The sequence below is a fragment of the Gavia stellata genome, chromosome 3, assembly GCF_030936135.1.
Source record: "Gavia stellata isolate bGavSte3 chromosome 3, bGavSte3.hap2, whole genome shotgun sequence".
NCBI classification, from domain to species: domain Eukaryota; kingdom Metazoa; phylum Chordata; class Aves; order Gaviiformes; family Gaviidae; genus Gavia; species Gavia stellata.
In genome coordinates this window covers 47,214,050-47,226,525 of record NC_082596.1, presented here as the reverse complement: position 1 = coordinate 47,226,525, position 12,476 = coordinate 47,214,050, and the positions used below count along the sequence as shown (strand labels likewise).

The window sequence follows — 12,476 nt, the reverse complement described above, 5'->3', positions numbered from 1 at the left end:
TTTTGTGTCACCTTGTCTCCAAGCAAGATTTTCAAGCTAAACTCTAAATTAGTATTAAAATATGAGAGAAAACCCAAGATACACAAGGAAATCTGGGACAGGGAACCTCAAAGGAGGCTTCTTTCTCTCTCTTTTTTTGAAGCATGTTGTAAATAACAAGTATCTCTACCAGAAAAAAACGGATTTAGTGCACAAGTAAATGCTAACAGTTCTTATCCTCCCACATCTGCTACCAGTTGTATTCTTGTTACAGTCTTTTGCTGGATATGTTGCGTAAGACACTTTCGATTGGGTTTATTTTCTGGATCCATAATTGCTCCCTTTGTTTCTAGGCTTGTGCATGGCTTTCTTCAGAATAATACACTGCCTGGCTGCTCACTGGCTTAATTGGTCATCTTCTTGTTTTCTATCCTTTCTTATCTACAGGTCAGTTTGCAAAGTTGAGTGCAATATCCTTCTCTCTCTCCTCTCAAGTAAGTATCATTATAATTTAGAAAAATGTTTGTAGTTAATCCCCATAATGTGTATTTCAGTTGCAATGCACCTTGTGCTGCCTGAGTGTATGTGACGATGCTGTTTCTTTCTTCTTTTAACCTGTGTTAGGATGCCTAGGAATCTCTTTAAATCATTTCTAATTTTTTGAAATGTGGTCCTAGTCCTGAAGATTCCTGTTAAGCTACCACCCTTTTTATCTTCTTCCTTTGTTGACCGTAAGAGTGAGAACGTAAGCTTTTCATCCCTGGGGATGATGACAAATACATTAGCCAGTACAGAGAAACCTTATCCAGAAGATAAGGAATCAGATTACACTTCAGGAGACCTGACTTCAATTCCTTACAATGCTTTAATCTTCCTAGGATAACTGAAATAAATCATTTCTGGTGAGACCATTTCTGGAACGTCTACTCCAGTGTGTGAAACAAGAGTTAGGCAAACATTAAAGAAAGCAATCCACCAGCTGCTTAACCATAGACGTGTCCTCAGATGTGTTGTGGAAGTTTAAAAAGCCCCAATCCAAAGTGCAAGTTACTCAGCTACTAGCTAAAGTCTGGCAATTCAGAGATAAGGCAAGAAGGTCTATAAATTCCGTGCTGGCCCATATTCAGGTTATGTTCCTTACGTGCCAACCTCACAGTTGCAGCACTGAATATAATGCCAAGTTCAGCAGTTGTGTTTTTCTTCAGGAACACAGACAATGGCTATTTTTATGTTGTAGCCTGTTATTCTGAACATTTGCCCAGGAAATGGGAGACCACACATTTCCTTCTTGCCTCATCTGAAGCTACAGACTCTGCATTTCTGACTTCCTAGGAGAGTGCACTGCCCTGCGGTGAAGATGGCAGTGAGACGATGCTGTCCATCCTACTGCGACACTGAACCATGGGTAACAGGGCCAGAAAGAGAGGAGCAATCAAAATAGGGGTCTGACTCTGGTCTGCAAACTGAGTCTCTTCCTCAGAGCCAGAACTAAAGGCAACCAAAGGTCAACTATCAAATGGGCACTCCAAGTGCAGAGCAGGGTCATGTTCAGATAACCAAAACCAGTAAACCAGCCTATGCCAACTTTAGCAGGGATTCATGTTGCTAGATTCTTTTATGCCATGTTTTATGCTAGACCTCCTTATTTATGTGGCAATTTTGATGGCAAAATTTGACCCTGGTTCAAGGTGTTTGCAACTTCCGATGACAGTAGAATTTGGCTGTTAAAGTGTGGACCTTGTGAAAGCAGCTGCCAGTCTTCAGTGTTAAAAGCTGTTAGGTATTTCTGAAGCATCTGTCTCAGTGTCTCTGGCAGCTAAAGCAGAATAAATGGATGTGAAAAGCAAATAAATGGCAATACCCAGAGTACTATAAACACCAAATAACCGCTCATAAAAATTCTCCTAACGTGGCCCCTCAGGTTACATTCATTTTCTTAGTAGCCCTGTTAAAAAGATGAGCTGTGTAGAGTTTCCTAAACATTGACAGCCAGAAAAATAAGTTTTCTTCTTCTATTTTGTTGCAGTTATCAGTTATAGATCAGGTCACATGAAAAGGAAAATAGATCTTCCAACAACAATGTATGTGTGTATAACTATGTATATAGTGGAAATGTTACGTATAACTGAGTTTAATTACAATTATGAATCACTATGACTTTAAAGGGTAGTAGCATTCAGACAAACCATTTGCAATATTAAGTGGAAGAAAATCCTTTTCATTAGAACTATAAAGCTCAGGCAATCCCATTTAAGGTTTCCTTTTTTGTTAGGAACCAGTGTTAACATGGTGATGTGGGGAAACACATACTGCCATACAGCCTAGCTTTCTTGAAAATATGTATCCTGTCTCAAATTAGCAGAGATCTGAGACTGAGCTACTATCTCATCTCCTGGATGCTTTTGAAACCTTTTGAAATCCTGTCCAAAAAAATTTTTTAAAGCATTGTGCTCTGGTTAATTCCATAATGAAACTCTTTCTGTCTCCCAGGAGAGCACTTCAGCCAGTACCCAAGACTGAAACATTCCCACCAGTTGTAAAAGCCTGGCCCTATAGAAATTAGCAACAAAAATTGGTGAACTTGGCACTCCACCTATATCTGCAAGAACAAATTCTGTATTATGCTACATTGTGATTTATCTGCACATGATACACCTGGCTTAGTCTTCTCAAGATTCACTCTTTTGTGAATATGGATGGCTAAAGTATCTTGTGCATTTCATTTGGTACTAATATTTCATAGCCTTGGAAAATTAAATCCAAAATTGTTCATAGCAGTTGCAACGTCTAAAGTGCTTTTGCTGTTTACGTTGGGTTCTTGCTTGAAGCTTACTAACTGCATCAAGACTTTTACTTCTAAGATAATATTACTCAATCAATGATGATACAAATACAGTCAGTATTGTATTGCCTAGATGGCCATATGAGGTAGAAAGCCAACATACTTTCTTATCTCACAACAGTACTACATCTGTGATTATTTAAAAAATGGTGGGAAACAAAGGATCAGTTTATTATAGCTTCTTATGAGTGATATTGCCACTGATGGCCAGCCACTGAGTTTTGTTCATTTCCTCATTCATCAATCATGGACGAGTGGTGTTCACGGAATCACAGAATCATTAAAGTTGGAAAAGACCTGCAAGATCATCAAGTCCAACCATCAACCCAACACCACCATGGCCACTAAACCCTGTCCCGCAGTGCCACGTCTACATGTTTTTTGAACACCTCCAGGGATGGTGACTCCACCACCTCCCTGGGCAGCCTGTTCCAGTGCTTCACCACTCTCTCAGTAAAGAAATATTTCCTAATATCCAGTCTAAACCTTCCGTGGCGCAACTTGAGGCCATTTCCTCTCGTTCTATTGCTAGTCACTTGGGAGAAGAGACCAACACCCACCTCTCTGCAACCCCCTTTCAGGTAATTGTAGAGAGCGATAAGGTCTCCCCTCAGCCTCCTCTTCTCCGGACTGAACAACCCCAGTTCCCTCAGCCGCACCTCATAAGACTTGTGCTCCAGACCTCTCACCAGCTTCATTGCCCTTCTCTGGACACACTTGCTGACACTTGTATTGATATCCTTTGATTAAGGCTTTTTGCATTCTATTTGCATTTGCATTTTTAAAAGTGCTATGTACAATTCTCTAGAATTGATTTTGAAATAACATCTAGTATAGCAAATTCCCAAGAGAGCAAGTGGTTCCAGTAACGTATAAAACATAATTTAATCATGTTTTCAGTTTACTTTTTATGTTAAATGTATTTAATACTACTTGTTTTATTTTTAGTAGAGTAACAGAGTGAATTTGAACTTGTTTTCAGCACACTCTAGGCAGATCTTGAAATTAGGTGAACGTGCAACTTTGACGTTATTTTGCCTTTACCCCCCTGACAGCAGTTGCTTTTTTGCCAAGGATGGCCAATGGGAGCAGAAAGCCTCCATCTCTGAAAGTGGTTAAAAAGTTGTCATTTTCAATTAAGAGCTGTCGACTTGTGCAGTGGACATGTTCCCATGAGACCTACAATTTCCTAGATTTTCTAAAGCAATGCTTTCTTAGTGCTGGCATGGCAACATTTTAGTTGGTCATGTCCAATTCATTTATATGCATTATTATAACAGAAAAGGAGGTGTGAAAAGCTGATAAAAACCAGACCTAAAGCATCCACTTGAGAGGGAGTACAGGGAGGAGTCTTTATTAGAGGTTTTGTTCTCAATTTTTAACTATGATCACATTTTCTCTCTGTTGACAAAAACATGTAATAATTTAAGGTGAAGACTCAGTTCCATTCCCCCTCCAAACCCTTTCACTTGCTCTAAACCTTATCACACAAATTGTGGGGTCTGGGGCTTTGGGTGGCCAGGGGCGATGTTTTCCATTGCAAAAGTGACTGAATGGTTTGTATTGAAACAGGTGGAAATTTTTCAAACACAAAAACCCCAAATCGCTTCAACTTTTTTATATGAATGCATTGTTAAAAAATTATTATTTATTCAACTTGACCGGTTTCCAGGACAGAAGTCTTACTGAGTCAACACTTTCATGTTTTTCTCGCCTTTTCTCTTTTTCTCCAAACTCTGTTTTCATGGTTACCAGCAGAGATTAGGAATATTGCCAAATGTCAGGTGATAAAACCCATGGGCCAAGAGAGATGGTGTGGTCAGTCCAGCCCGCCTGGTGTGCCGCTGTGAGAAGGGCGGTTGGTTAAGCTGAAGGGCACAGGCGATTCGTTTAAGTGCTGTGAAGACACAGCTGCCCTGCATCTCTGTTTTTTTTCTGGGAAGGAAATAAGTTTTTAGAGCTAGGGTGCATTTCGCTGGCCATTGACATTTTCAGCCCTTTGCGACGCAGACCTGGCCATTTACTGTTTGGGACAGATGAGACGCAGGATCCTTAGCCTGGGGCCCAAGTCAGGTTACTAGCCCACAGTTAATGGATATGTGGGTTTCAGATTTGCTGTGCCCACTGCCCGAGGTCAAGTTTCCTAGCGGTGCCCCGGCCTGGCCTCTCTTCGGCTGTAGGGCCCCAAACACTGCTAGTCAGAGGTGACTAGCTGCATTTAAAGCTCACGCACTGTGGTTCATTCCACGCGTGGGCTTCATGCCAGGAGCTCAGGAGATCACAGAGGTGTAGGTGCATTGGTTGGTTGGACCCTCAGGAGGTCATCTGGTCCAGTCTCCCATCAGACGCAGGTCTAGCTCCAACAAGGAGACCGTGTCAGCCTTGGCTTTGTCTAGCAAAGACTTTAAAACCTCCACGGATGGAAATTTCACCACCTCTCTGGGCATCTCCCTCCAGTGCAGTGCCACCCTCCTCATGGTGTTATTTTTTCCTAATGTCCAGCCTGAACCTCCCAAAATGCAGTTTGGTTTTTTTTTGTGTGCTTCAGCACTGCCAAGAGGATTTTGGCTTTGTTATCCTTGTAACTACTCCTCAACTAGCTGCTAACTGATCCTCCCTTGCCACCTCAGCCCCAGCCTCAGCAAGCCCAGTTTCTTCAGCCTCTTCCTCCTCAGTCAGCGATGCAGTGGTGAAGAAGCAGGATACAGGCAGTAGGTAAACTGCACACATCCATAAGTCATACTCTACTAGCACAACTAAATGATTCAGCGTCTCTTTTTGTTTTTTTCTGAACAAATACATAAAAAACAGCATTATGTGCACCATTCCATTTGAAAATAACAGCAGGCTGACAGCACAGTAATTTTCAAAAATGTCTGCTACATTCACACAGCTATATTTTGGCTTTCTTCTTTATTTTTCTCCTTAAGTCCTCCTCTTCTTAGCATGTAGGCGTAAAAAAGCTGTAAAAGAACTGTGACCAAGTTAACTGGGAAGAAGCAGCTTTAGTTTTGTGAATTTAATTCTAAAATTACACAAGTGATAGGGATGGGTTTTGAAAATCGCTGAATGATAAACAACGGAAAAGAACCCGTGGATAAAGTTACAAAAAAGGTTGAGAAACAGTTTTATAACATGACAAGTCATATGAGTCTTAACTTGGAATTAATCCTGGCATTTCCAAAATGCTGCAATGAATTTAGAGCTCTGAGGTTTATTAATACTTATTATTTCTTGTGTGAAAATCTCTCTACCCCAATGCTGGCTGTGGAACAGAAAGAAGTCTTGAGAGAATTTAGAATAACCTCTCCACACTCCACCAAAGAGAAGTAATTTACCCAGAAAATTCAAAGCAAACCCAAATACTTAGCAGTACTATCAATGCATCTTAATGCATCCAGTGTTTCACAAACCACTCTTGTTTTGCTCTCGTGATTTTATTTATAATCAAGAAATCTGAGGTGTACCTATAATTACATGACCCTGAAATTGGTTCAATAAGAATTAGTCTCAGGCAGCTGAGAACTGACCTCTTCTATGCCTTTCGTTTGCATTTTTTGGCTGAATTGTGAAGAGCAAAATGTCACTTTACTACTATTTCCAAATTAGTTTGCAGACTTAAGCAGTGCAGATGCATGTCTGATTTTTTAAAAATACTCGTTTAAAATGTACCTCAGAGATTTTTTGTGAACCTCTCATTAGACTTGCAGTGCAGGTTTCCTTTCCATTTATCAATAAAATGTTAATGCTAGGTCTTTTGTAACTGCCTGACACAAGGAGATACTAAATTAAGATCATCATACCATTCGGCATGTTTAGATATTAAGGAATCGGATGGAAGCATTTGTGCTTGAATAATTAATACAATCAAATGGTGTCAGGAAGGCGAAGAAGCAAGCTAAACTACCTGACCTTTCTTCATTTATCAGCTTTAATTTAACTCTTTTTTACTGAAGTGATTTGTTTCATCTCTCATGTTGTAGACCAGCCTCATGACTGAAATGAGCAGCAAAGATTTCATGTCAGTAGGGTTTGGTCTTTTATGCTGTTATTATCAGATCTCATGTAATGCAAATTATTTTTCTGTCTGACGTAGTTCAAGAGAAAAAGGACAAGCTCCTTAACTTTGAAAGAGCCAAGCGTGTAAACAGTGCCTTTACGATAAATATGCCAAAGAAGTTGTTTGCAGTATTACCTGGCTGTAGATCCTGACATAGTTCTGAGGAAGAGCAGCAGTCGTCTATCAAGCATTTTCTATTACCAACAACTAAAACTTTGATGCCTCTAGTATAGGAATTTAAGATACTTATTGATGCTTCAGGATATAGAGGAGCACCAAGGAGAAATTGGTGCACCAGCAGATTAGGCTGTTCACAAGCTATAGCACCCAGAACCATCCTCTGAAGTAACTTAATTTCTTTTTAGACATGGGGAAATATACTTGAGTGTGTAAATTAAGGGTGAGACGTTTACGCATGAGGAGAGGCTCCTGATGGTGAGTGACTCTTAACTGGCTGACTGAACACTGTGCACAAGGGGAATAATCTGTGGTTTCGCTACCAATAATCTATTTATAGAGCAACCTGGAAGGGTAAAATGGAAGGGAAGATGGGAACATCTGCAAACCTGTGTCAGTGCGGACCCAGTTACCCCAGGGTCCCACAGCAGAGCAGGCAACGGTCTTCTAACCTGTGGTTAAGAAGTTTCCAACTTCCCAAGTGCCCTGTAAGTTTCCGTTTACAGCTCAAATACCTATGGCTCACCTGGGTAGAATGGCTTTTTCACTTTTTTAACTTTTTCAGGGATAGCCACAGGAACTGGCCAGCTCCTCCTTTTCTCTCTCAAACAAAGGAGAAGAGGCTTTACTTGCTCCGCCTGTGTGGGTGCAGCATCTTAAAGCAGCACTCCTTTTAAAAACCTTCCCTAAACATTTCTCAACAGGCAAGCTGCAGTCAGACAGACAACGAAAGCTACGTAAGAACTGATGATGAGGAGAGCTGCTTTCGGACAGACGATGAAGAAAACTCGGCTGCGAACTTCACAGAAGAGTGGAACCAAGAGGTGCAGCGTCTCTTGACAAAAAAATCACATAACTAAGTTCTGAGGACTGTAGCACAGTACTTTTGTTCTAAGAGTTGTAGTTTGTAGATGTGTGTTTTTGACAACAAGACTTTTGTTTAAAGCTAACTTATATTAGCTACATCTTCTGTAACATGGCTCATTACCGGTGAAGAAAACAGACTGACGTACGTACTGCTGTTACAAAGGATGGCGGTATTAATAACTCACGTAAACCCTTTGCACATGATATTGAACCTGTTCAGTTTACAATGACAATACTGTTTATAGATAGAAATTTGATTTCTGAATACTTTGAGATTTTAGTAGATCGGTTTACTATACACTGTACATTTTTTCCACAGAAGAAATAAAAAGCTACAATTACGCATTTAACACTGAATGATTATACTCCTGAGTGTATATATCTAGTAGCCCAGAAAACAAAGTACCAGACTATATTTGCAATTTGTTTGCAAGTCTTTAAATTAAGACTTATACAAAATGTACTAAAATAATAATATAATTAATAATAATAGTAATAAAAAACCTCTCTAATTTAGGGCTAATGTGTAACTTAGGAATGTTTCTTTCAAAATAATCTAACAAATCAGCCATAGAAGTTAGTGTAAATATTTTTTTTCCAAATAGATATCATATACAAAAGGTGACATTCAAATGATATAGAATCTAGTTTTTAAATCAGCACAGATCTTCTTAAAACTGTGAACTATGTTTTGAAATACTCGTTGCTAAAGCTGTTTATAAACCACAGGTGCCATAAGATCCCTGAACTGACTGATGTTATGTATAATCCTCCATGGTATTGTTTCATTGATGTTTTAGCTTTAGTAAGCATGTGTTCAACAAACCAGCTCTTTCCATCTCTCTGCCCCTCCTCCTCCCCCCCCTCCATTATGTTATTTTCGAGGCCTTCAGCTTTAAATGTACAGGCTTAAAGTGCGCTTGCAACTGTTTTCTTTTTACTTCCGAATGTGTATTGCCTTAGCCAGCCACCAGATGTTCTGCATGCACTCTTGGAAATGTGTAGTGAGACTCTTTCGGAGCTGGATGGAGAAGTAGCTGTCAGTGAAAAGCACAAGAGAAGCGGTGGATTTTTTCGAAAGGACAGGCATACAGTTACAGAATTGGAGTTTTGTCCGATTTAGTATTTTTCGAGTATAAAGTTATTTCAGGAGAAAGGGGACTTCCCTGGCCATTTTGGATTAGGCAGTGAGACTGCTAGCTAAAAAGTGTTTGCTCTGCTGTGACTGCAAACCTACAGATACTCCTGAACAGGGATTGACACAAACTAGCTGGAATGTCCTCCCCACAGCATATTGCTTGGAAATAAAGGTGACACCTGTGTGGCAGATAGCACTGCCGTGCAGGGAAATCAGAGCCAGGCCAGGAACAGCTAGAGCAGAAGCCGGGCAGTAACACAGTGCAATGTTACATGCTGGCCGCACAGCCCTCCTGAGAAGCGCGGTGTGTTAGCTCAGGGTGACCTCTGCACTAACGTAATTTTACTGCCCTAATACAACATTACGGCTTCCAGCGTCTGGCTGACCTGAAGTCACACTGTCCAACAGCCCTGAAAACAGCGGCGTTTCATACAGATATTTCACACCAGCACGGTTTGCCTACAGCAAGTGATGAGATACCCATCTAAAGCAGGTTAACATGGTTTGTCTGTCCTCGCTTTCATGGTGACGTGGATGTGCACTGCCGTATTTACGTGAGATTGCTACGTAGCTCGACCCAGTAAGTCCACTTGTTTGCATGCGTTCTCTAGGCTCGTGGCTGTTTCCCTGGGCACTATGTGTTAGGGAATGAGTATCTGTATGAAAGAGCTGCTGCCATTTTTCACTTTCATATTGTATTATTGCATATGCAGATGTCTTGTCCGCATCCTCTTGCATACCTGGGCTTGGTCTCAGACATCCAAATGCATACCAAGGCATCCAGATATCTTCATATATGCTTTTCATTTTTGCAGTCACTGGTCTTTGCTCCTGGGGTATGTGCCGTCCTGGCAAGGCAGGCACAATATCCTCCAATGCCCCCTCCTCCAACCTCCTCTCAGGAATGGGTGAGCCTCCACTAGTGCCTCGCACTCCACATTTAAAGCTACTCCAGTGAAGCTGTAGATGTTGTTGTCAGCGCAGGATTCCAGACAAGCATTTCCTGAACAGAGATAAAACAAGCTAGAACACAGCTACGTGCAATGGCTGACTAATTCAACCCATGTCACGTTTAACTGTACCCAGAGTAATAGATCCCTCCCATCATCTTAATGTCTGCGTGCTCATTATTGCTATGCTTAAAATAGATGCAACAGAATAAATCCATTGCAAGGGCTTCCGGACTAGGAGTAAGGAAAAAAATTGACAGATCAAGCACCTTTCTCTCAGGTTGGTGTCAACAAGGTCATCCCCAGCAGAGCTCTGGGTCCCTTACACCCTGGAGCTCTGAGATGAAGCACCTCTTACTTGGCTCTCCAAATACCTATTTTAAGCATTTTCCAACTGTTAAGCTGGCTGCGTTTTCGCCCAGCTGGTCTTTGTCTGCTTGTTGAATATTATTTTGGTTGTGGTTTGTGGTCATTAAAACAAACAGAGTTACAGAAGAGGTCCCCGGCATGGGCCTTTTCTTAACTGCCAATGGCCCACCACAGCAGTCAAAACTCCGGGTGGTTTTACTGTCACGGGAGGGAAACCAGTGGTTTGGAATCAGGAGACAGGGATGTGAAGATGTATAGGGTCCTTGAATGTCCAAAGCGAAGGTGGAGAATGGGTTGTCTGTAAGTAGTAATGGTAACTAAACTGCATAAAAAGGTGTGTGGCCTTTGTTGTGATATAATACGTATTTTCTTATATGCATGAGCCAAATTGTTGCATCATAATTTATCATGAGTGTGTCTGCCTTTACTTTCAGTCATCTTCTCCCATCCTTATTGGTTCTTGGCAATTAATGTAGATAGACCGTGTAAATATTGCAACTTCGGGTTGCTGTGATCACATTGGTTCAATTCAGCAGACGGAGCTGTGGACAACAAGCACTCCACTGTGTCCTGAAGACAAAAGGGCATTTTTACCTTTGAACCAAAAAAAAAAATGTATGAAGAGTTACATCTTGAGGCTACTAACTGTAAGACATTTTTAAAACTACTGTACTTGACACCACTTGAGACAGATACAGAGACACTAAAGATGTCACAATATTCATTGCTATTGTAACAGAACTGCTATTGTATGGGTTTTTTGTATTGCTGTTAAGTATTGTTTTGTGTGTGTGTGTTGGAACCTACTGGGGACATGTTATATTTTGAAGTGATTAAACTATTTAATTGTGTGTCTATATTTTGGAATGGAATTATTTCTTCATTAAAAAGATTTTTAAAAGTAATTTATGGAGCATCATGTTTTGTGGCTTATTTTGGTTTTGGAAGTCCTGTTCCATGGAGCCCAAACACAGGGTCTTTTCAGTAGGAAAGGAAAATGTGTCCCTGTGGTGCAGCAAGCAGTCTTTGCTTCACCCCACGGTCTCCTCCACCCCTGTACGAGAGAGCTCCTTCCACCGCTTTCCCCAGCGCTTTGAGCATGGCACCCAGCAGCGCCTGCTGTCGGTGGCCCAAGCAGTTTCTTCTTTCTTCTTTTCTCAAGTCTCTGTATCCTTAGCAGCTTCACAACCTGAAAATGCAGTTCCCCGCTCTGTAAAACATCTCTCCCTGCTTCCACTTGGCAGCAATGAAAATCACCATGAGCAGAGACATCAGGGGCCTGACAGGGTGCCTGGTACAGACCTATGAGGGGACCCTGGTGCTCAGGAACCTTAGCTAAAGCCCTATCTGCAATACTATAATTTCGCTTATCTACTGTCTTCCTCTCTCTCTCTCTGTGTCCTTAGAAGGAGCAAAAGGTGGAGGTGCATTTTAATGGCTTTGCCATACACAGTCACACGTTACCTTTTATTGCAGAAGCACATGAAGGCTTTGTTTTTCCAATTACACTTTTAAGATGTCTTTCCATTATCAGGTGTTTGTAATTACGACTGGTTGCTGACCTAAAAGAGCAGGGAGCTGCAAAGCAAGAGCTCTTACTTAAAGCAACAGGTTTGTGTTCTGGTGAAGTACCTCCAGGCATGGCAAAGACAGCCGGGAGGCAATGCCCAGCTGCGCTTTTTGTGCGGGTGGTGCTGGTGGCCCTCCGCAGGGCAGCTTGCTGAGGGTGTGCTGCTGCCCCGGGGTGGCAGCCCTTTCCAGCCGGCCATCGCAGAGCACGTCCCTGGCAGCTCAGCGCAGCCGAAACGTCCCCGGCTGCTCACAGGACGTTGCTAACTGGCCAATTAATTACACTGGAGGTGGGGTCTGTTAGAAGGAAAGCAGTAGCAGCACACCAAAAATATCCCCTATCTACATACCACATGTCCCAGTATCTCGGGAAGCAGACAAAACCCAGTCTACTGCCTCCTCCTTCAGCATTGACTGCTGTGGTAACCTATAAATCAGCAGGGTTTATTTGCCCTAATTCCCCTATCTACATGGTGACGTTCTTCAATAAAGACGATCATGTTACACTGTAAATTATTTGTCAGA

The 12,476-nt window shown here is 41.6% G+C and overlaps 1 protein-coding gene across 4 annotated transcripts in view; it reads left to right on the top strand.

Annotated features, from left to right (window-relative positions):
• Positions 1–11,281, top strand: part of DTNA (dystrobrevin alpha) — a 149,881-nt gene extending 138,600 nt beyond the window's left edge. For 2 of the 4 annotated variants that reach the window (XM_059836105.1, XM_059836104.1), the window contains 2 exons: positions 427–473; positions 7,763–7,803. In XM_059836105.1, the coding sequence (XP_059692088.1) occupies positions 427–444 (18 nt within the window). In that variant the 3' untranslated portion in view covers positions 445–473; positions 7,763–7,803. Of the gene's footprint in view, positions 1–426; positions 474–7,762 lie in introns of all 4 variants that reach the window. The other 2 variants (XM_059836103.1, XM_059836102.1) reach the window with 1 other exon arrangement.
• Positions 11,282–12,476: the final 1,195 nt, after the last annotated feature.